At 52.3% G+C, this 21,043-nt stretch overlaps 10 protein-coding genes across 10 annotated transcripts; 7 read left to right on the plus strand and 3 right to left on the minus strand.

Annotated features, from left to right (window-relative positions):
* Window positions 1–346: 346 nt before the first annotated feature.
* BO82DRAFT_352149 (heat shock 9/12 family protein) lies at window positions 347–1,203 on the plus strand. The gene is made up of 3 exons (XM_025634609.1): window positions 347–808; window positions 870–1,062; window positions 1,123–1,203. Exons 1-3 carry the CDS (start codon window positions 775–777, stop codon window positions 1,163–1,165), a joined length of 270 nt encoding a protein of 89 aa, XP_025494374.1. The 5' UTR covers window positions 347–774; the 3' UTR covers window positions 1,166–1,203.
* Window positions 1,204–1,247: 44 nt separating this feature from the next.
* BO82DRAFT_23909 (uncharacterized protein) lies at window positions 1,248–2,362 on the minus strand. The gene has a single exon (XM_025630786.1). The coding sequence runs from the start codon at window positions 2,249–2,251 to the stop codon at window positions 1,406–1,408; it is 846 nt and encodes a 281-aa protein (XP_025494375.1). The 5' UTR covers window positions 2,252–2,362; the 3' UTR covers window positions 1,248–1,405.
* A 184-nt stretch (window positions 2,363–2,546) lies between these two features.
* On the plus strand, window positions 2,547–5,024 carry cog6 (Golgi transport complex subunit COG6; the record flags this gene model as incomplete). The annotated part of the gene is made up of 2 exons (XM_025633087.1): window positions 2,547–2,849; window positions 2,914–5,024. The coding sequence occupies 2 exons, from the start codon at window positions 2,547–2,549 to the stop codon at window positions 4,909–4,911; spliced, it is 2,301 nt and encodes a 766-aa protein (XP_025494376.1). The 3' UTR covers window positions 4,912–5,024.
* A 105-nt stretch (window positions 5,025–5,129) lies between these two features.
* Window positions 5,130–6,458, minus strand: BO82DRAFT_277947 (Nif3-like dinuclear metal center hexameric protein; the record flags this gene model as incomplete). The annotated part of the gene is made up of 4 exons (XM_025631206.1): window positions 5,130–5,965; window positions 6,051–6,176; window positions 6,242–6,285; window positions 6,346–6,458. 4 exons carry the CDS (start codon window positions 6,456–6,458, stop codon window positions 5,130–5,132), a joined length of 1,119 nt encoding a protein of 372 aa, XP_025494377.1.
* Window positions 6,459–6,752: 294 nt separating this feature from the next.
* On the plus strand, window positions 6,753–7,803 carry BO82DRAFT_352153 (BolA family protein). Its single transcript, XM_025634610.1, has 2 exons — window positions 6,753–7,176; window positions 7,320–7,803. Exons 1-2 carry the CDS (start codon window positions 7,080–7,082, stop codon window positions 7,493–7,495), a joined length of 273 nt encoding a protein of 90 aa, XP_025494378.1. The 5' UTR covers window positions 6,753–7,079; the 3' UTR covers window positions 7,496–7,803.
* BO82DRAFT_352155 (peroxiredoxin family protein) lies at window positions 7,731–8,827 on the minus strand. Its single transcript, XM_025634611.1, has 5 exons — window positions 8,472–8,827; window positions 8,217–8,316; window positions 8,121–8,166; window positions 7,894–8,059; window positions 7,731–7,831 (listed from the first exon to the last, which is right to left on the minus strand). Exons 1-5 carry the CDS (start codon window positions 8,677–8,679, stop codon window positions 7,803–7,805), a joined length of 549 nt encoding a protein of 182 aa, XP_025494379.1. The 5' UTR covers window positions 8,680–8,827; the 3' UTR covers window positions 7,731–7,802.
* A 134-nt stretch (window positions 8,828–8,961) lies between these two features.
* BO82DRAFT_24009 (uncharacterized protein) lies at window positions 8,962–9,830 on the plus strand. The gene has a single exon (XM_025630787.1). It carries the CDS (start codon window positions 9,015–9,017, stop codon window positions 9,732–9,734), a length of 720 nt encoding a protein of 239 aa, XP_025494380.1. The 5' UTR covers window positions 8,962–9,014; the 3' UTR covers window positions 9,735–9,830.
* Window positions 9,831–9,980: 150 nt separating this feature from the next.
* BO82DRAFT_304933 (uncharacterized protein) lies at window positions 9,981–11,770 on the plus strand. The gene is made up of 4 exons (XM_025632205.1): window positions 9,981–10,454; window positions 10,537–10,862; window positions 10,914–11,350; window positions 11,399–11,770. Exons 1-4 carry the CDS (start codon window positions 10,008–10,010, stop codon window positions 11,506–11,508), a joined length of 1,320 nt encoding a protein of 439 aa, XP_025494381.1. The 5' UTR covers window positions 9,981–10,007; the 3' UTR covers window positions 11,509–11,770.
* A 2,123-nt stretch (window positions 11,771–13,893) lies between these two features.
* On the plus strand, window positions 13,894–16,348 carry skn7 (putative stress response transcription factor SrrA/Skn7; the record flags this gene model as incomplete). The annotated part of the gene is made up of 7 exons (XM_025636866.1): window positions 13,894–13,950; window positions 14,049–14,065; window positions 14,247–14,319; window positions 14,380–14,523; window positions 14,579–15,529; window positions 15,583–15,772; window positions 15,834–16,348. The coding sequence occupies 7 exons, from the start codon at window positions 13,894–13,896 to the stop codon at window positions 16,346–16,348; spliced, it is 1,947 nt and encodes a 648-aa protein (XP_025494382.1).
* A 1,100-nt stretch (window positions 16,349–17,448) lies between these two features.
* Window positions 17,449–20,359, plus strand: BO82DRAFT_352158 (translation initiation factor eIF2B catalytic subunit epsilon). Its single transcript, XM_025634612.1, has 6 exons — window positions 17,449–17,620; window positions 17,708–17,785; window positions 17,896–17,952; window positions 18,045–18,169; window positions 18,259–19,430; window positions 19,497–20,359. The coding sequence occupies exons 2-6, from the start codon at window positions 17,708–17,710 to the stop codon at window positions 20,171–20,173; spliced, it is 2,109 nt and encodes a 702-aa protein (XP_025494383.1). The 5' UTR covers window positions 17,449–17,620; the 3' UTR covers window positions 20,174–20,359.
* The last annotated feature ends 684 nt before the right edge of the window (window positions 20,360–21,043 follow it).

Raw genomic sequence — 21,043 nt, forward strand, 5'->3', positions numbered from 1 at the left:
GAACGTTGGCATGGAAAGCAGGAAGGAGAGAGAGAGAGGGAAGAGGGAGGGAGGAGAAAGACTGAGTATTCAGAAGGAGAGACGGGAAGAGCCAGCAGACGGTTAGGCATGGGGCGACTCGGGCTCGAACGGGGCGGAGTCATCGGGTGGCGGTGAACAACTGTCACTTTTCTGCCATATTTAACCGCTTGCTTGTTATAGCTCACATCCTAGCTAGTCCTAAAGAAGAGTAGCCTTCTTTCGGAGATGCGAGAATGATAATCCGGACTTGGCGGGCGTACACGAGCTAAGCTGTTTTCAGAAATCTGGGGATGGAGTCATGACGACGTCATGTTCCAGACTTGGATCTGGACTCAATTGCAAAGAGGACCAAGTGGAATTCCCTGATTCTCTACAAGCCTCGGTATCCCAAATAGAGCCAGAGGCCATCCACATCCGTCAGACTATGACGATTATCTCGATCTTGCCCCATGATTGGGGCCGGGGTAACTCCCTCATGATGACGTTCATTCGCTGGTATCTCTTCCATGGAAACGCCCCTGGATACGACACAGAGGGCTCAGATGGCGTGTGATAGTGAATGTGGAAGATAATTAAAACGACGTCATCGAGTGGTTTCTATGGGAGTCCAATGTTATATAAAGTCCTCTTCATCAACCTCCTCGAACCTTTCTTCTCCATCAACCAACAATTCCAATCAATCAACCAAGCTTCTAAACTCTCTACTACAACTTCTTTCAAGAACACCTTCCGTTCAAATAACAATCAATCAACATGTCTGACACCGGTCGCAAGGATTTCTCTACCAGTAAGTGCCTACTGCAGCTGCTCTCCTTGTTGCGGACTTCACAACTCACATGCATCTACAGAGGCCAAGGAGGAGTTCACTCCTGACTCCACCAAGTCCACCCAGGACAAGGTTAAGGAGACCTTCACCGACACCACTGATCGTCTTGCTCGTGGCACTCAGTCCGACAGCTCCAAGTCTACCACTCAGGAGGCTTTCGACAAGACCCAGCGCTCCCACGACAACACTGCCCACGGCGGTTCTTCCCAGTCCATGTCAGTATCCCCGATCCTTGTCCTAAAAAGTTTATTGATACTAAACAAACTATCGAATAGTGGCGACAAGATCAAGAACGCTGTCGGCCTCGGCGACAACTAAATCGGTTTCATAATACCCAAGCACAACTGTAATATGGGTTGCGGCGGACTTTCGGTTTCCATCATGTGAATGATTATTTCCGGAGGAACACTGGCGGCTGCGGGCAGATTGTTCTTATGATGATTTTCATGAGTTGACGATACCAAGCCTTTGATTGTACTACTCTCACTAGGTTTAATACAACATTTAACCGAATTTTGGTATCCTTCGTAGTTTGAAAAAAAGTATCCTCAATCTCGTTTACCTGCCAGCTATTGCATCTCGTTCACGAACGAGTGTCTGGAGCACCCTTTCTAGCTCTTTGCATTTTGCTCGAGCTCCAGGAAGATCGCCGGGAAGATTATGGAGCATACTTATCATAGTATCCAAATTCTGGACTGTCTCAAAAACCTTTATCACATCCGCCTCTTTTGCCATGACATCTTCCAGACGAAGTTCCTTGCCTCTGTTTCTTGAAAGAGAACTGATCTTGTCTCGATACTCACTCGCTTTCGCACTGAGCGACTTGGTATTCCGTGTCCACTCGGCCGTTGATGCTGGGAGATCAGCAGGCGTCTGAAAAGCTTCATTATTTTGGAAGTCATCCAATTGCGCCCGCAACGTAGCCAGCTCCCTTTCCAGATAGTTTTGTAGTGCGTCCACTTTAGACATTTGCTCCTGCACGTTGAACTCCTCCGTTGTGAGGTCAATGATAGACTGACCGAGGTCTACTGCGTCGGTGCTCAATGCTCCAAGAACTGCAGTTGTTTCCGCCAGATCGTCAAGACTCTGTCTGCCGCTCTCATCAAGCGAGAGCTCTATCTCATCCAGAATTTCGAATTTCTTGGTCTCCTCGCTTTGCTCCTGAGACTTGAAGGCCTGGACAGCTTGCTCGCGTGCTTCATGCAATATCATTGCCTCTTCATCCGCCGTATCATTGGCGGCAGCCAGGGCAAGTAAGGTCCGTAATGTGTCTTCATTCCGTTCAAACTTAGGGATTGGGTTAGGCGCGTAGTGCCGGCTCAGCCAGGCGTTCACATAGGCCCAATCCTTGGCTTCGATGGCAGCTTGACGTGCCTTGGCGGGGGAGAAAAGAGGACTTTCCATGGAGAGTATGGCACTTGATAAGAGTAACAAGGAAGAGTCTATGTAGAAAAGGCCTCGTATGGTTTGAAAACAGAGAAGAATGACGCAAAGCCAACGATTAATGCATCCATGATCATGGTTGCCAGCTCTTTCTTCTCCGCGGGGTGTGTTTGTTCCTGAAAACGCCTGACATAAGCAAGTGCCCGCCGCTCCTTTTCCGCCCGCGGGCCTTTCTCCGCTTCTGTTGCGATACTCCGCAGCTCTCCCAATCATCCTCTACACACAGCTGGCTCAGGCGCCATTTGATCAAGTCACCATGGCGAGCTATTTCCCGCCGAATGCACATCTAACGAGTCATACATTGACAAAGACCTCTTCTCCAGCTTCCTCTCCGCTCTCCCCCCCGACCCAGCAGCGATCCAATGCGCTGTCCAACCGATTGACAAGTGTACTTTCCGCCTCGTACGCGGATTCAGACATTCGTGATGCGTTGGAGACTCTCAGTCTCCGGGGAATCCATAATACTGCAGAAGTTCGAAGGCAACTTCGTCTAGACGTTCAGAAGGAGGTTGTCGACTGCAATGCCGAGATTGTGCGCGACTTTGGAAAGGTTGCGGAGGTAAGAAGTTCCCAGGAAGCCAGAGCTGGGAGCGGAGTGATACTGACAGTATATGATCTCATAGCAACTGAAGCGGATCGGAACGGTCATCACGAACCTCAATCAAACATGCGAGGAGATGCGCAAACATATTGTTCTCGCCAAACAGGATACAATGCCCGTTCTTGAAGAAGCGTCTGCGCTGATGAGGCAAAAGACCGAGGCGGAGACCAAACAGCAGCTGCTCGATGTGTTCACACAACACTTTGTGGTCCCGGAGGAGGAACTTCTGGTATTGACGGCTGCAGAGGAACTGATTGACGACCACTTCTTCGAGGTCCTTGCCCGTGTGAAGCAGGTGCACCGGGACTGCGAAGTGCTTCTGGGTGGGGAGAACGAGCGACTTGGTCTGGAGCTCATGGAAAAGAGCACCAGAAGCCTGAACTCCGCCTATCAGAAGCTCTATCGATGGATCCAGAAAGAGTTCCGGTCTCTCAATCTGGAAGACCCTCGCATCAGCAGCTCCATCCGGCGCGTTCTCCGCGTGCTGGCGGAGCGCCCCAGCTTGTTTCACAGTTGTCTGGATTTCTTCGCCGAGGCTCGGGATTATGTTCTCTCTGATGCCTTCCACTATGCTCTTACGGATGCAGTTGCCGGGGGCGGCGGTGACCATCAAGTGAAGCCGATCGAGTTTTCTGCCCACGATCCTCTGCGCTACATTGGAGATATGCTGGCTTGGGTGCACTCAACCACCGTTTCGGAGCGGGAGGCCCTGGAATCCTTATTTGTTGATGACGGCGAGGAGCTCGCCAAGGGCATCCAGGCCGGACTAAGTAGTGAGCCGTGGTCACGCATCGACGAAGACCAAGAAGTCACCTTCGACGGACAGAAAGCTCTCAGCGATCTTGTCAACCGTGACCTGGTCGGCGTCTCACGGGCCCTTCGCCAGCGAGTCGAATTGGTCATCCAAGGCCACGATGACCCCGTTACATGCTACAAGGTGGTTAATCTCCTCTCCTTCTACCGAACCACCTTCGCCAAGCTCCTTGGCTCCCAATCCAATCTGGCCGAGCTCCTCGAAACCTTGGAGAGATTCACCTTCCGCCATTTCGAAACCCTCATGCAGGAGGAAGTCGGCAGTCTTTCGACCGACCACTCGGCCCTCGCCCCGCCAGATGATCTCTCGCCACCGCAATTCATCCAAGACGCCCTTGAATCGCTCACCCTTCTCATGAAATCGCACGACATCTCCTTCGGCGCAGAGGAACTACCCTCCTCCCCCTCCGACAACAACAGCAACAGCACCCAAGACCCCACGCCCAACAGATTCACTCCAGTCCTCCGCTCTGCCTTGGACCCGTTCCTCGACCTCGCCAAATCCACAGCCCAGGACCTCCCTCCCACCCCACGGACCATCTACCTCACGAACATCCACCTCGCCACCCGCGCAGCCCTCACCCCGTACCCCTTCGCCAGCGCCACCCACCTCACACCCCTCAGCGCGACCCTCTCCGCCCTGCGCATGGATCTCCTCGCAATCCAACATAACTACCTCCTCACCGAATCCGGCCTCCAGACTCTCCTCACAGCCCTGGAGCCCTTCTCTCCCCCGTCCGCCACCAAAATCACCGACCCAGCCAACCAACAAGCCCAACAAGCCCAGCAGCAGCAGCAGCAGCCCCAACTCTCCGATATCGCTCAGATCACCAGCCTGCCCGCCTTCCAGCCCGACGCTCTCATCCTCACCAGCCAGCAGCTCGACGATTTCTTGCCGTCGGCGCTCATGGACGCCACGGATCATCTGAAGCGGGTGCAGAGCGCGACGTTCGTGAAGAGCGTGACCGAGGAGGCGGTCGAGGCGTTCTGTCGGGACTTCGAGTTCGTCGAGGGGATGATCATCGGGGCGGATGAGGCGCGGAGGAGCTCGTTGGCCAAGGGTAGTGATGATGGCGAAAGTGTGAATGCGGCGGAGGAGAAGGGTGCAGACGAAGATGTTGAAGAAGACGGGGAGGACGAGAAGGAATTGGGGCTGAGAAAGTTGTTCCCGCGGACGACGGGCGAGATTCGGGTTTTGCTGAGCTAGTAGATACTAGAGAGGCAATGTGTGCGCGGTGTGTAATGTGTATATGTGTTTGGTGTACTTACTCTCTGGTTTGATTTGTTGGAAGCGTAAATAGACATATAGGTTTGTTGATGCGAGTACTAGTACTGTTCTCTCGGCAAGAGACCCAACTTATATAGAAGATGTCTCAAGCCCATTTCCACCCAAGTTCCCCACCATGTTCGTCCCCGTCAAAAGCCCTAACCCTGTCTCACCATGATCCCATACGGATCCCGATCCTTCTCACTAACCGCCACCTCACACGAGCCATCGGCAAACGCCTCCTTCCACTCCTCCGCATCCTTCTGCTGCAGCCCTTCCTCCCTCTGCACCCGCCAGTTCGCCTCCACCTCCTTGGCCAACTTCTCCCGCATCACGGCCCGCAGGTACCCGCGCTCGGTGTTCGAGTGCGCCAGCGCCACGACCACCGACCCGCGCTCGATGGCCGCCAGCGCCTCGTGGTGGCTCAGCTCGCCCGTGAACAGCAGATCGGGGATCGGGGATTTCTTCATCAACACGCCCGACCCGGAGCCGGGGCACACGCCCACCGTGCGGATTTGCAGGGTATCCACCGAGGCGCCCTGCGGGATGGCGATGGGGATCCCGCCGGGGAACCCGACGCCCTGGGCGATGCGGTCGATGATGGCGGTCAGCGGCTCCGGGTCCGTGAAGGTCACGATGCGGCCCATGCCGGCGGTGTCCTCGATGCCCTCGGGGAGGGGGGGCGGGGACGGGAGGATGGTGTGGCGGGTGTGCTTGGGGACTTTGGTTGCCGGGGAGGCCGGTTGCGGGGCGGGGTAGATTGGGTGGGAGTACGTGGCGGAGGAGGACTGCGTGAGGGCGGGTTTTGTCGGCGTGATGGGCGTGAGGGAACCGGTGACGATGTCGCATAGCCAGTCGGCCATGCCGCCGGGGGTCGCGTCGATCGCCGTGTGCGGGGAGTACACGCTGATGCCTTCGGAGGCTAGGCGGAGGAGGGTCTGTTGTTGCGGGTCGCTGAAGGTGAGGGATTTGAGGCCGCGGAAGATGATCGGGTCTGTGCATTTGCGCGACAAGGGAAGGGGGGAAGGTCAGTTGTGGAAAACGAAAGGGTTCAGGCACGGATACGGGGAAAAGCGTACGGTAGGCTACGACGATGGAGTCGCGGCGTGCGATGGCCTCGTCGGCGACGGCTTTGGTGAGGTCAATCGCGAGAAGAACGGAGTTCTTCTGGCGGCGCGATGCGTTGAAGGGGGCCTCGAGGAGTACTGCGTCATTGGCTCTGTTAGTGGATGGAGGAGGCGTGGGGATGAGGTTGATGGAGAGAGCTCACGGCCGGTGTTGTCCCAGCTTTTGTCGGCCAATGACTCAGGGTAGCTATGGGAAGAAGCATTAGTGTCAGATAGCGGCGTGTGAGCCCGAGACAAGATCACATACAGCTTCCTTATGGAGCTCACGACAGCCTGGGTGAACGGCGATGAGGCGGGGTTCACAGAAGCAGCCATTGTGGAATAAAGACGAGACGACGATCGCCGAAACAGAGAGTTCATAGACACTGTGTGAGTCGAAGCAAGTATGGGATGTTCCGGTGCGTGTTGCTTCTTGATATGACCTGAATTGAGCTTGTTCACTGTGTTTTTCCTTCGTTCTAGATCAATAAATGAAGCTAGAGGAGTTAAGAGGAGGATCAATCTCGCAAGAAGCCGAGGATGAGCTGGCGCCACAACCGCACAGACGCAGTCTAACCCCAAATGCATACTAGTTTCCCACACCAGCCACAGCCGGGTTTCGCTGACCAATATCGCAGTGCAGAGAAGCCTTCCTCTGTCTGAGTCTGGGGGTTCCGTCATTCTACATCGGAAGAAGCATCACCACCGCCCGCGCGAAGTTTACCGCCAAAAAAAAAGCCCAACTGCAGGATTTCATCCCATCGCAACACATCATAGTCTCTAAGAAGCACTTTCTTTTTACCTAATAACAACCACAACAACAACAGCCTCCCTCTTTCTCGACCCCTCTCCCACTCCTTCACACAGCACTACTTGATGTACTCCCGCACCACCTTCTCCTCGCTGAGCAGAAGTTGCCGCTATCTTCTCCGCACTCCGGGCCTCCCTCCGAAGTCGACTTTTTCCCTCTCTGCGCGCTCATTCTCCGCCGTCCACGCAGCCATGGCCGACGCGACCTCCGGTGTCACCGCTGACTTGCTGAAGAGCAAGCTCTTTGATCAGCTCCAGGCGCAACACGTGGAGATTGAAGATCTGTCGGGTATGTCCTCTTGTTGAACCCCCAGTTTCAATCGTTGCTGATTAATTCTGCTGCGTTCCCCGCGTGTGGGATTCTTGTGCTATGCTTCTCGGATTGATGATGGATCTCGAATTATTAACAGCCTTTTTTTCCCCCAATTATAGGTGGCTGTGGCCAGGCTTTCCAGGCGGTCATTGTCTCTTCCCAGTTCGATAAGAAAACCATGCTCGCCCGTCACCGCTTGGTCAACTCGGTCCTCAAGGCCGAGATCGCTGCTATCCATGCTTGGACACCCAAGTGCTACACCCCCGAGCAGTGGCAGGCTCTGCACCAGGGCTGAGAGGCCTTTGTCCTGTTTTGAGACTTTGGGTTGCAGCCGAGACTACGGGCATCTTCGGCGATGGAAGGTATATTCTGGGTATCCATCAACTCGTACAAGGGGTAGAATCTTGTACACGGCTATAATCTGTGGGCGTTGGAGAGGGGTGTTCCATGTGCGAGGCTTTGCACACTGCCGGCCATGTCTAAAGTTCTGCTATGGTTGCGAGAAGGAATCTATCATGAATAAATATTATACGGTTATTCGCATGTATAACAGATTTCTATAGTTACAGAATAGATTACCCGCGTCACGCCGTTCGGCTCGCTTAGCCCAGCACCTTCTCAGCCGCGGAGACTGTGTATAACACATCAGTAAATGAAGAGTGTTGCGGGTGGAAATCTGTAGTGTAGACATACCGTTGACACCGATGTTGTCGGGCTCCACGAAGGCCTCCTTGACCTTGCCGTTCTCGACAACCAACGCGTAGCGCTTGCTGCGGTTGTTTCCGAAGATGGAAGCGCTGTCGAAGGTGACATCAAGCGCGTCGGAGAACTTGCCAGTAGGGTCACCGAGGAACCGGACCTGCCACTCGGATTTTAGTTGGTCTGTTGACATGACTGGAAAAGATAATGGGTGTACTTACGCCGCTCTTGCCAGAGGCATCAAGAGACTCGCCCCAAGCCTTGGTCCTGTGCGCGGAATTAGCTTACTATCCAACCCTCACCAATTGCTAACTTACACAAAAGGATCATTGACGGCAACAACAAACACCTGGCCGGCCTCCTTCAGCTTGGGGTGGTTGATGTAACCGGGCACGTGGGTGCTGGAGCAAGCGGGGCCTACACAACAAGACCGGTCAATATCGATCCTCCGTTCCGACATGGTATATAGCATGCTACAGATGACTAGCTCTGAACTCAATTTGGGGATGAAGCCTAAGGAAGTCATGCGTGGCTAGCAAGGTTTCAGGCGCAAAACCGGGAATGACACATACTGAAAGCGGCGGGAACACCAATGATAACTCCCTTGCCCTTCAGCTCCTTGGCGAGGTTGACTTTGTTGCCCGGGGAGTTCTCGACCAGGACATCAAGGTCGGGGATGGCATCGCCCTTCTGAACAAACGCCGGGGCGGTGTTGTGGAACAACGCCCTCTGGGACAGGACGCGAGGAACGCCAGCGGTCAAACGGCGAGCAGCGAACATTGTGGATTGACGATTGACTGGATCAGTTGAATCGCGGGGAGGAGATTGCTTGGGTTTGATGTTTCAAAATTGCCACTACCCCTGAACAGAGTTGAGGTACAAAGTTTGTCGGATTCAAGAGAGGGGGGAGAGAGAGGATGAAGGAGTGGGGGGGAATTGTTCCTGAGGAGCGAGAGTGGACCGGGCAGCTCCCCAATCCCGCCGGGCAGAACATTATTATTTCGTCATAGCCGCTTCCGCCTACAGCGGGCCCGGTCTTTAACTTATGCCATTGATCGAGGATGGATAACCAGCTTCGTCCTACTTAGTTACAGATCAATACAATCAGCCCTTACATGACGGTCCAAAGTGTCGTCTGGGCACCCCGTGGTCGCGTTTCTTTTCTTTGTCTGCCGCGTCCCTGCATCCGTTGGCGCAATTCGTTTGTCGTCCGCCTATACTTTGTGGGTCATCACATCCAGCTCACTATTACCTCAGCTAGTTTGCCAAACCCATCCATTCACATCCACTGGAAAGTGTGGTTTACTACCATATGTATTGAATTTCTCGGAATTATCTACTGCCTTTTCCTTAATCGTCCCCTAGACCCACTGCGGAACTCGCGCCTTGACACTTCCTGGCTCCTGCCGCTTGAAGCTCCTGCCACTTCCTCCCCAGCCTACTCCTACTATAACACACTGCTACGAGCCTACGACACACGATTCGACATGCATTCCGCCAGCACTTACAGCCCGGTACCATCGTGCTTATCTACGCGGTCGACTATTCGAATTATGGGTGTAGGGAAGTGTAACGATTTCCTCACATCGGGGAATATAAGACTACCATGCCCCTGTGAACGAGGCATCTATCCTGTTTATCTTGACAAGTCCAAGCAAGTCAGCCAAAGTGATCCATGCAAAGAATGCAGCCATACACTTGCGATGCATGACGATTACGAACATCCATCTGAAGGCTCGCTGTCCGTCAGTGATACAGAGGAGCAACAGCTTGTTGAGACCAATGGAGAATTCGAAGGTTACAATCTGCCTGTACTGCTCTCATATCCTAGCTAACAGTGTGTCACGGTCATAGTCCTGTCTTTGCCGCCGGAATATTGTCCTCGAGAGAACACGGTTTCGGTTCTTGCGGACCTTATCAGAGCCAATTTAGTCACTCATGTCCGGGGGACTCCCGCCAGCGGCAAAACAACGCTTACTCGCCTGCTTTACAACCATCTCATCAAAGACGGCTGGAACGTCTTGTTAATGCCCACATATGGAACATACCTTAAAAATTATTCTGCCCGTGCTGGCGGTCAGCCTTGGGTTAGGCTCGTCCGTAAGCTCATGGATGAATTCCCATACCAGAAGCCAGCAGTCTTTTCCTCCCCAAGCTCTCTGCTTATTGTGGACGAGGCACAGGCGTCATACAAAGATGATTTGTTCTGGGGCGTAATCATCAAGGAACAACTCGAAGGTGCTAAACAGACCGATATGCGAATTTGCCTCGTCTGTGCTTATGGAAGTCCAACCACCGGCGTCGAGCCTGGTACCTTTACTCCAGCCACTCTCAACACGACACAACGCATTAGCCTCACTGCGGATCAAGCCCCGTACTCCCCGCCAATTGGCATTTTCTTCGACAGGCCCGAGTTTGACGACGCTATCTCTCGAAAGATCAAATACCTGTATTTCGATAGCTTTGCTCTAGATGAAGAAGCTCGTGACTACATATTCTCTTTCACAAATGGACATCCCGCAGCTGTCGATGGGATTTTCACTTACATTTATCACGTATGTCGTGTCCACTAGTTTATCTCGACAGTTATCTGGGATCAACTATGAATTGAAATACAGGACTAATTGATTACACCAGTTTTATCACAGCAAAATCGCACATAAGGAATTATCCGTGATTACGAAAGAGAGTGTTACGTCCTGCTTAGAGGAACAGGAGGATGTTTGGAGATATCTCCTTCATGGGTGCTCTATCAAGCGCTCTTTTCCAGATCATAGAATGGAAGATGGAGATGCCGATATCCTTACAGAAATTTTGGAGCATGGAAGCATGAAATGGAACCGAGAAAATGCTGCAATGGGTCGATGTTACCTGAACGGCTGGATTCATAAGACCCTCGTGTGTGACACTCCCAACTCTGTCGGAAAGGAATACGTTGTTCTTCCGTCACGCCTACATGAAAAGTAAGTTCCTCTTATACATTACCTCCTTTGAAATATGCTTAACAAAAATAGGTGGGTCGAACGTCACATTGGCAATGAAAAAGCCCTTCTTGGCGCACGATTTGGTACACTTCAAAGTCTTTGTATTGCTGCCCTCTCTCGCTTTTCCGTCATGTCTTTACGACACTGCTCTGAGGGAAAGAAGTTGTCCAGCGGAACAGGATGTAGACCTGTTGAAGCTCAGTATCAGGATGAGTTTTATAAAGCTTTCGGGTCGATCGCAGGGCGGGCGGTTCCAATTCCCTCGGAGTGGTCCAGAACGAAGGATGGCCGAGTGGACTTCTATATACCCGAAAAGAAATGGGCCATCGAATTTCTCCGTGATCATAGGGATATTGACAAGCATGTCTCGAGGTTCCACAAGGGAGGAGCGTACTATGACTGGTTACAGGAAGGCAGAATTCAAGAATGGATTGTCATCAATTGTGCGACTACTTTGCATACCAAAGGTCAGTTATATTCTCTCTGACTCGTTTCATGTTGCTGATAGCTCACAGTCCACCCTGAACCAAATCTCATCCATGCCATCTTCCTAGCAGATTACACAATGGTACGAGTCTTTGATCATCAGGGGACAAAATTAGATGAAGCCCGCCTTCGAAACTGACATGGAATTTGTCTTCGTATCATTATGTGTCTCAAGGTTTACTACGTTCTTTTTGCGGTTGTCCTTCAATGAAATTCCTAATGTTAGCGAGTGCGTCATTCTTACAATATGACCCTACACAATAATGGACATCATCTTGCCTTGCTTTATGCCTAACAGTCACCTTCTCCTCGGGAGGACCATTCTCAAGAGAACGCGTTCGAGTCACTGTGCATGTCTGGTATTGAACTGACTGATTAGCTGTGACCGCGGCGATTTGTAGAGTTATCGATCACATTTATTGGCTCAAATGAGGTATTGCACGGTTCTATCTGATCTTCTCTTAGTCTTCGTCTTCTTCTTCTCCCTCTCTGGCCCTGTCGGCTATCGAATTATTATTCAGCGAGGCTCGGCGAGGGATCGGCAGCCGTTGCCGAATCCCGTGAACCTCCCCTCACTGAATGGATCCCCGATCTCCATCATTGTTTGACGATCATAATGGAGGTGGGCTGGTGGGTGAAAAAGAGACAGGAAAGACGGGAAAGGGACTGAACACTTACTTGTAGTTAATTTACTGAGTAGGTTGAATAATTCACTCATTCTCATGGCTGATGCCATCACATTCCTAGCCTCGAGCCTAATGAACTGTCTGAAATTTCCCTTCCCCTCTTCGCTTCCTCTAGACGGTAATCATTTGTCGGAGCCGAAACGAGACACCAGTCAAGGCACTGCAGTCTTGATTTCTGCCCAGGTGATCGTGGACGCACAGGATAACGGCCCCTCCCATCGGCCCCAGCCTATCTCCATGTCATCCCCCCCATCCTGCCCATCCTTCCCATGCAGCTCGTCTGCAACCGTTCAGACGCACTGACAGCTTCCAACCGGCTTTCCCGCCACAATTGCTCGCCAAATCGCGCGCTTCAGGTATTTATTTTTCTTTTTCCCTTTCCCCTTCCCCTTCCAACCACGTTTCGTGATCTTCGCTCCCAATCCTGGTTTTTGTCATTTTTTTCTGGCCAGTGACGTTGTTTAGTCTGTTGAGAGAGTCCCAGTTGGGTTGGCCCATCTTGAGTTGTCCTTCGTTAGCTCCGAGGCCCCAAAATTTTAGTGAGGGTTAGAATTCTTGTCTTCCCCTCCTATCTCCTTGCTTTGGGGAGGAAAGGAATCCAAGCCATTTCGGGCAGATCAAAGCCTGGCAAATACGCAGGAGGGGGGGGAGAATTGAAAAACAATGCAAATGATCACAAAGGCGTTATTTCTTGAGTTTCTGGTATTGTCTGGGGTCGAGGATTCAGGTGAAGGGAAGGAGTTTATATTAGTCTTAGTCAATAGTCTGAATGACCACCTAACCATTGAATGTTGTGGCTAGTGACCACACACTAACCAGTGCTAGGTACTAATGAGTTACTGCCTGTGACTCTTGGGGCAACCCACTTTCCAGGCTACTACAATGAACTACTACTACACAAAGTCTACTGGCGAGGTATATAATGTCAAATGGATGAAACAGCACATCCCAGCGGTTCAGCAGATAGTGTAGATGATGCTGGTGATGATGATGATGATGATGATGATGATGATGATGATGATGATGATGATGATGATAATCTTTTTGAGTACTAAGACAAACAAAAAAAAAAAAAAAAAAAGATAAACATCTTACTCGAATGGATCATTTTCCCCTTCTTAGACATCAAAAACACCTACTGGGTACGGTCCAACTCTACCTACCAAGCCAATGCCGCCCGCCGCCGCCCGGCCAAATCAAGTCAATGGTTCGAACCCCAAAAAACCATCCCCCCCTCCTCTCCTCCTCCTCCGAGGTCTTCTTCCTAAAGATGGACTGATTGATGGACTGCCAGTCTGCCAGTCTGCCACAACCACAACCCAGTCCCCACCTTCAAACCAAAAACCCAGCGGATTAACTAATAGTAATTCATCTCCATTCCCAATTCCTACCATCCCTTCAACTTACCTGCACCACATTACCTCCACCACATTACCTCCACCACACCACTAATCCATCTATTGCACCGCGCCCACTCGGCCACTCGGACGGAGGGCCTAAAGTCGAGTCTCCAGTCCATGCTATTCTCTTTTTCCCCTTCTCTCTTGCCTTACCCACACCCACCACTCCCACCTTCCCCCTCCCCCATTCCTCTTTTTTTTTTTTATTTTTTTCCCCTTCTCCCTTCCTTCTTCTTTCCTCTATCTTGATTGTGTCTTTCATTTTTTTCCTATTCCTTTTATTTATTTTTATTATCGGCTCATCGCCGATAGTCATATTTTCTTACTTCTTTGCGATCTTTGAATTGAGCGCCCGACTGGTTCCCTTTCCTTCCCGGTCGCTGCGACGTGTGTTGAGCCTGTTGCTTGTTCGATCGGTCGCGACCCATCTAGCCCAGGATGGACGGTGGCCAGACCTCGACCAGCGCCGCCCCTGCCGGCAACTCCAGCGATTTTGTAAGTCTTCGTCGTGATCTTCGTGAAACCCATACGCAAGAACATCATATTGTCGTATTGTCTTACTGCCTGTCTCAGTTGCTAATCATCATGCTCAGGTACGGAAACTCTACAAGTGAGTCTCCTCCGTTTATCTTTTGTCTCCCGTTCCTTGATCGTCGCTTTTCGCCTCTCATTCAACCCTGTCCTCCCCGACGCCTCGCCTCCTCAGCTTTCTATCCCACCTCTGCGCTAAATCTCAGTGTCGACGATCATTTATCTCACCATCAATATGGAAATACTGACGTTTTCTAAAGGATGCTGGAGGACCCGTCCTATGCGGAAATTGTGCGATGGGGTGATGAAGGGGACAGCTTCGTCGTCTTGGAGGTACCTCCCGACCTCGCCTGCGATCGCAAACCTTTTGATTAACTGGCTTCATCTTCTTAGTGTGAGAAATTTACAAAGACTATTCTGCCGAAGCACTTCAAACACAGCAACTTTGCCAGTTTCGTGCGACAACTCAACAAGTACGATTTCCACAAAGTGAGGCAGAACAACGAGGAGAACGGACAGTCACCTTATGGGCAAAACGTAAGTGTGCAGCGATGCGCAGCGGAAGCTAGTCTTATCCTGACCAGACTTGCAGGCGTGGGAATTCAAGCATCCTGAGTTCAGAGCCAACAGCAAGGAGTCCCTCGACAACATCCGCCGGAAGGCTCCTGCCCCGCGCAAACAGACCCAGACCACCGACGACTCGGTCCCTACCCAACAGATCGATCTCTTAAATCAACAGATCGTGGCACAGCAACAACAAATCCAGCACTTGTCAGACCGCTATGCGCAACTGACTGTCGATCATCAGTTGATGTTGCAGGAAGTGATGCGAGTTCAGAAAACGGTCCTCAACCACGAAAGTGTTATTCACCAGGTTATGAACTACCTACTCTCCGTCGACGCCCGCCAACGGCGGGACAGCAAGGCGGCTGCGTCTTTTCAGGCCCAGGGTCAAGCAGGCTCGACCCTCAGCCCTTCCCAGGTGGCTACGATGGACGATGAGCCTTCCTCGCCCTTGCAACAGGCCACCAAACTTCTAAATGATATGAACGCGGAGATTCAGTTTAACCTCGTCGGTCTCGATGGGGTTGCTGATCCGTCCAAGGCTGCCGGGGCGGTTGTATCTACCCCTGGCATGGATGGCGCCTCACGCAATGGCGTGGTGCGCGCACCTGCTGCGGCAGCAAACCCGGCATTGGTGTACTCGAAGTTGAACGGTGATGTTGAACCGGTGGTTTACCCTGTTGGTGCGACCAATGGCATTGATCCCATGTACGGCGAGCATGTCAAAAATGTTCCCTACCCGATGCCGAAACAGGAGGTCGACGACTCTCGGAGACAACAAGTTCAGCAGGTCCAACAGATCCAGCAAGTACAACAAGTACAGCAGGTTCAACAAGTCCCCGACAACCGTAAGAAGAGCGCAAATGTCGATCCTGGTTGGGCTCGCAGCCCCCGTATCTTGCTGGTGGAAGACGATCAGACGTGTCGTCAGATCGGTGGAAAATTCTTATACTCATTTTCTTGCATCATCGATACTGCGGTATGCTTCTCGCAAATCATCCTTCTCCCGTTTATTGCTGACATGGCTCCCAGCTTGATGGATTAGAGGCCGTGACGAAAGCCCAGGCCAACCCTGGATATGATTTGATTCTCATGGATATTATTATGCCTAACCTGGATGGTGTCTCTGCCACGCATCTTATCCGCCAGTTTGATAGGACTCCTATCATAGCCATGACCTCCAATATCAGGAGCGACGATATCCAGCTCTACTTCCAGCATGGTACGTCATTTCTCTCGATCTTCCGCTCTTAAAGCTATCACAGTAGACTGACATGAAACAGGTATGGACGATGTCCTTCCAAAACCTTTCACGCGAAAGAGTCTTCTCGATATGCTTGAGAAGCACCTGTCCCATTTGAAGGTCGCATCGCAGAATATAGAAGCTCCTCAGCCAGCCGTTCCTGTCACAATGGCTGCTCAGAGCTCCGCCGCCCATTCTATCAAAGAGGATAGCTCCCCAGGCCAGTCACCGGCAACATCGGTAAACAACTGGCAATCACCGGGCCAGTACCCAGGCATGGCCGCTGTACCTCATAGCATGCAGCCTGTCCCGAGTCAGTATGTTCCCGCAACCCCGGGCCCTGCTGCATACGCCGTCGATCAGAACGGCGTTCAATATACCACTCCCACTGTGGCCCTTGCCCCAGCAGCACCCGCTGCTCGGCCACAGGTACGACGGCAACTTTCGGAAATGTCTAGTGCGGGTGAAAACCCGGGCATGGCCAAGAGGCCGCGGATGTACGCACATCCGAGCCAGCCTATCGTCAGCTCCATGCAGGCCACACGAACTGGCTAGCTGGCGTGCGGCTATCTTTGTATTACTCCCCACCACCCCCGCCTCCCCTTCACAATAGCGATGACTAGATTCTATTCATCTACTTCCTCTTCATCTCTCCGCTCGTTGATAGTCCCATCCTCGAGCTTTTCATTCCATGAGTTGACATAATCTTTTTGCAATGGTTATTGAACCATACCTTGTTGTGACATTCAGGAGTTGTGCTACATTTTTTCCTGTTTGGAATTATACGATATATCACGGTGTCGGGGCGCGTCATAATATTTGCATTTGATTTGGGGACCCGCCTGCAGCAAAGCTGGTCAGTTGTTATTCGTATAAGTGACCGGGCTAGTCCTGAAGGTCTCTGTTTCCTGGCATCCAGATTTCGTGGTCCGTGACGGCCCACGTGCTGGCAGCATTACCATCATCTTTTTGTACGTATTATCAGTTTTGTGGATCGTTGAGGCGCTGGCATTCGTGTAACCTCATTGTGGGGGTTTAAGGCAACTTCTTTACAAGTCTTTGTTATCTTATCGAAGGTGCAGAAAAGCCTCTTCAAGAAGATTTGTGATTCAAGATACATACAACAGCCTTCCTATGCATCAATACCATAGAGTTTCTTTCCATAAAGCAACCAATGCCAATCAATGCTGTTGTCGAGGCCAGGAAATTTGTTTCTGTTATGTATGTACAGCACACGTAAGTTACCAAAGAGGGATACGCCTACAGTAACCGTGGACACCACCTTCAGAGGGGCAGATCTGATCATCGCCCACCGCAACCCAAGCTTTCAGCGGACCCCCGCCCCCCCCCCGATCGAGCGTTCATCAGCTAAATTATGGCAGCTTGAGTTCTAGACCCACGGTTCCTGAACAAGGGGGCTTCCTTCGAGTCCAGGAGGGCCCAGACCATGGAGGACGTTCTGGACTCGACGACTCCCTACTGCGGTTAGCAGCTGTGGCTGAGGACTCTCCGGTCACCTGACCAGTCTTTTCACGTGACTACGGACGGTAGCAACGAATGTAGGCAAACAAAGCAAACAATCGCAAGGTGGGATGAAGTCTGACTCCGACGGAGGGACAAAGGCTTGGCGGAGATTTTGCGACTCCCGGTCCCAACGCGGTTGTCACTTTGCGTCGGCATCACCCCCCGTCCGCTTCATCTTCGACCTTACGAACTTTCTCTCAGCTCCGGAGAGACTTTGACTCGCTTGGGTGAAGCTGGGCAGTGTCAAAATCACCAAAGTGTCAGAAGAAAAAGCCTTAGTCTATACTTCTGAAACTATCCGATGTGAGTTTGTGTGCTGCTTCGTGTCCGCTGGCTCAATCTCTCCTTCCGAGCCGCGAAAAGATCCATGCTGAACTACGTCTACTTTAGATGGGCCCGAAGAAAGGCGGCGCGCCGAAGCAGAGGGGAAATGCCGCGGAGACGGTAGAGGAGACGCTCCAGGCGGTGGTATGTTTCGGTTTCCATGAAAGCGTTATCCATGAGGAGATCATCCCGGCCGCCGGCCGGGCATTGAAGCTGAATTTGGCTGATCATTCTTCTGGTGGTGTGTGATTTAGGTGCTTGCGGATACCTTCGAGACGAGATTTGAGCCGTTCACCCTGGAAAGACCTCGGGTACGTTGTGTGCTGTCTGGGAAGTCTGGCGGGGACGGGGAGGATGGAATAATGCATATACGTGAGCTAACACATGTGGGGGGCGGGTCTAGTGTCTCTTGACGCTCGCGAACACCCCTCTCATCGAATATACTCTTGAGTTCCTTGCCAATGCGGGTGTCGAGGATGTCTTCCTCTACGGTGGTGCGCATTCGGATCAGCTGGAGAGATATATCAAGTACGTGGATCGATTTCCGGGGAAGGCTGGCGCACGCTCACGTGCATGTTGGGATTGATGTTGTGAGGCTGACAAAGTGACGTGGATAGTGCGTCGAAGTGGAGAGCGCCCTCGTCGCCCTTTAAGCAGCTGACCTTCCTCAAGTCGACGTCAACCTCGGTCGGAGATGTCATGCGTGATCTGGATGGCAAGCACCTGATTACCGGAGATTTCATCGTTGTCAGCGGCGATGTCATCAGCAACCTGCCGATCGAAGGCGCCTTGACCAAGCACCGTGCTCGCCGTGAAGCCGATAAGAATGCGATCATGACTATGATCTTGCGCGAAGCCGGCCGCAACCACCGAACCAAGGCCTCTTCCGTGTCCCCCGTCTTTGTGATCGACCCGACCAAGGACCGTTGTCTGCACTACGAGGAGATCGACCAACACAACCCCGACTCCACGCGCCTGAACATAGAGCCTGAGATCATCACTTCACACCAGGAAATCGACTTGCGCCAGGACCTGATCGACTGCAACATCGATATCTGCACGCCCGATGTGCTGAGTCTCTGGTCCGACAGCTTCGATTACCAGGCGCCGCGCAAGCAGTTCTTGTTCGGTGTGTTGAAAGATTACGAGCTGAACGGCAAGACGATTCACACCCACATCATCAAGGACCACTATGCGGCGCGGGTGAGGAATCTAAAGGCGTACGATGCCATTAGCAAGGATATCATCTCCCGTTGGACGTATCCTCTTTGCCCCGACACCAACCTGCTTCCCGGACACAACTACGAGCTCCGCAAGGGAAGCCTGTACCAGGAACAGGGCGTGACTCTGGCCCGCTCGTGTGTCATCGGCCGCCGAACGGTTATCGGTCAGGGAACGAGTATCGGGGACAAGACGACGGTTAAGGATACAGTTCTCGGCCGAGACTGCAAGATTGGCAAGAACGTCACCTTGGAAGGTGCCTACATCTGGGACGGTGCTGTTATCGGTGACGGAACGACAGTCAAACAAGCCATCGTTGCCGACCGGGCAGTCGTTGGAAAGAACTGTACTGTCGAGCCTGGTGCTCTCATTTCTTTTGGCGTGGAAATTGCCGATGGGGTCAAGGTTACCGAGGGACTCCGCATCACGAAAGCACCCAGAGACGAGGACGACGGTGTACCCACAAGCGAGCCTGAGATTGTTGGTGAAGGGGGTACGGGTTACGAATATGTTCCATACGAAGACGAGGATGAGGATGACACAGTCAGTAACGCCTCGTCAGGATTGAGTAAGTACTTTCCCCTCCGGCTGAACGCTTGGTTGAGACTATTGCCCGCTAACCGCACACCTGCAGTCTACAATATGGCACATCTCTCGCTCTCCACCGACTCCATCTCCACACTTTCATCAGAGATCTCCGACTTTGGCGGCTCCCGCTCTGGAAGCTTTAGTACTACGATGTCTGATGATGAGGATTCGGACCACTTTGTACACGATGCTGCGGCCAGCGTCTACGACAGTTTGCGGGAGGGTGTCACGTCGGACGTGGTTCAGCTGGAACTGGTCAGTCTGCGTATGACGGCCAATGCCTCGGACCACCAGGTTCGCCGCGCCGTAGTCTCCGCGTTCATGAAGCGGGTCGCGCAGTTGATGGAAGGTGGCAAGGGCGCCGGAGAGGCGGTCCGAGAGATCTTCGGCAAGTACCGGGAGATCGTCGAGCGGGCCTTATTCGACCGCGAGCGTGAAGACAAGCCCGACCAGGTTGACTTGCTTGTCCTCCTCCAGCAGGACTTGGTGCACCGCAGCCGTGGCGATACGGTTCTCTTGTTCATTGCTAAGGAACTGTACGACTTGGAGATTATCGATGAGGAGGCCTATGAGCAATGGTGGGACGATGAGCGCTCGAGCAGCACCGAGGAGATGCGACAAGTGCGCAGCCAGGCACAGCAGTTTGTTGACTGGTTGGCCAATGCCGAGGAAGAGGAGAGCAGCGAAGAGGAAGAGAGCGAGGAGGAAGATGATGATGAATGAATGACCTAGACTGTGGCATATAGACTGCTTCTAAAATTCAAGCTACGATCATGATCGATTGTTAGTCAACAATGATATACCTTTGGGTGCCTTGGTGCCTTGGTGCCTGGGATACCAGGCTACCAATATGGCGGTCAGGTGCTACATTTGGGAGTATTATAGTAATAGGATGCGCTTCATTCTCGTGGATAATAGGTGTCTAGCTGAGGTTATTCCACTTGCGACATATCCAAAACCCACCCCCCCAATCCTGGTAAAAATTGATCTGCCAAGGGGTGTAAGTAGTACGGGGTCAGTAACTAGGCTGAATGGCTCTGCAGCCTGCATCCGTCCCCACTTTGGAGCCTCAAGGTGACATATAAAATCCCTTTTTGATGTCAGCTGTGTTCTCTCTCCTTTCTCCTGACCTGGTTTTGGAGCTGGCAGACTTTTGCACCCTGAGGGAACAAAATGATTGTTGCATGATTTGATGTCTATCAGACTAAGTCTGAAGAGGCCTGAAGAGTTGTGTTGCTTCCAAGTTGTCGTGAGCGGTAGTTTTCCGAAGGAGCTGAGCAGAGAGAGCGAGTCAGGGCGGTCGGACCAAGTGATCTCCCCCACATCATCTCATCCTCTCCCCTCCCTCCCTCCCTCCCTCCCTCCCTCCCTCTCTCCCACCCCCGTGACGTCCATCCGCTCCCTTAGTGACACCCACTCATCCACTCACCCACCCACCCTGACTACCACCACTACCACATCCATATCCATCTTCTTCTTCCTTTCTTCCCTTTCCTCCGCCTCTCTCCCGATTGATAATCTCAAGCTACGCATCAATCATATTGAGAACTAGTCCTGCACGATTCCCCACCCCCTTCTCCTTCCTTTCCTTTC

This window comes from Aspergillus uvarum (genome assembly GCF_003184745.1).
Source record: "Aspergillus uvarum CBS 121591 unplaced genomic scaffold BO82scaffold_12, whole genome shotgun sequence".
Classification (NCBI taxonomy): Eukaryota; Fungi; Ascomycota; class Eurotiomycetes; order Eurotiales; family Aspergillaceae; genus Aspergillus; species Aspergillus uvarum.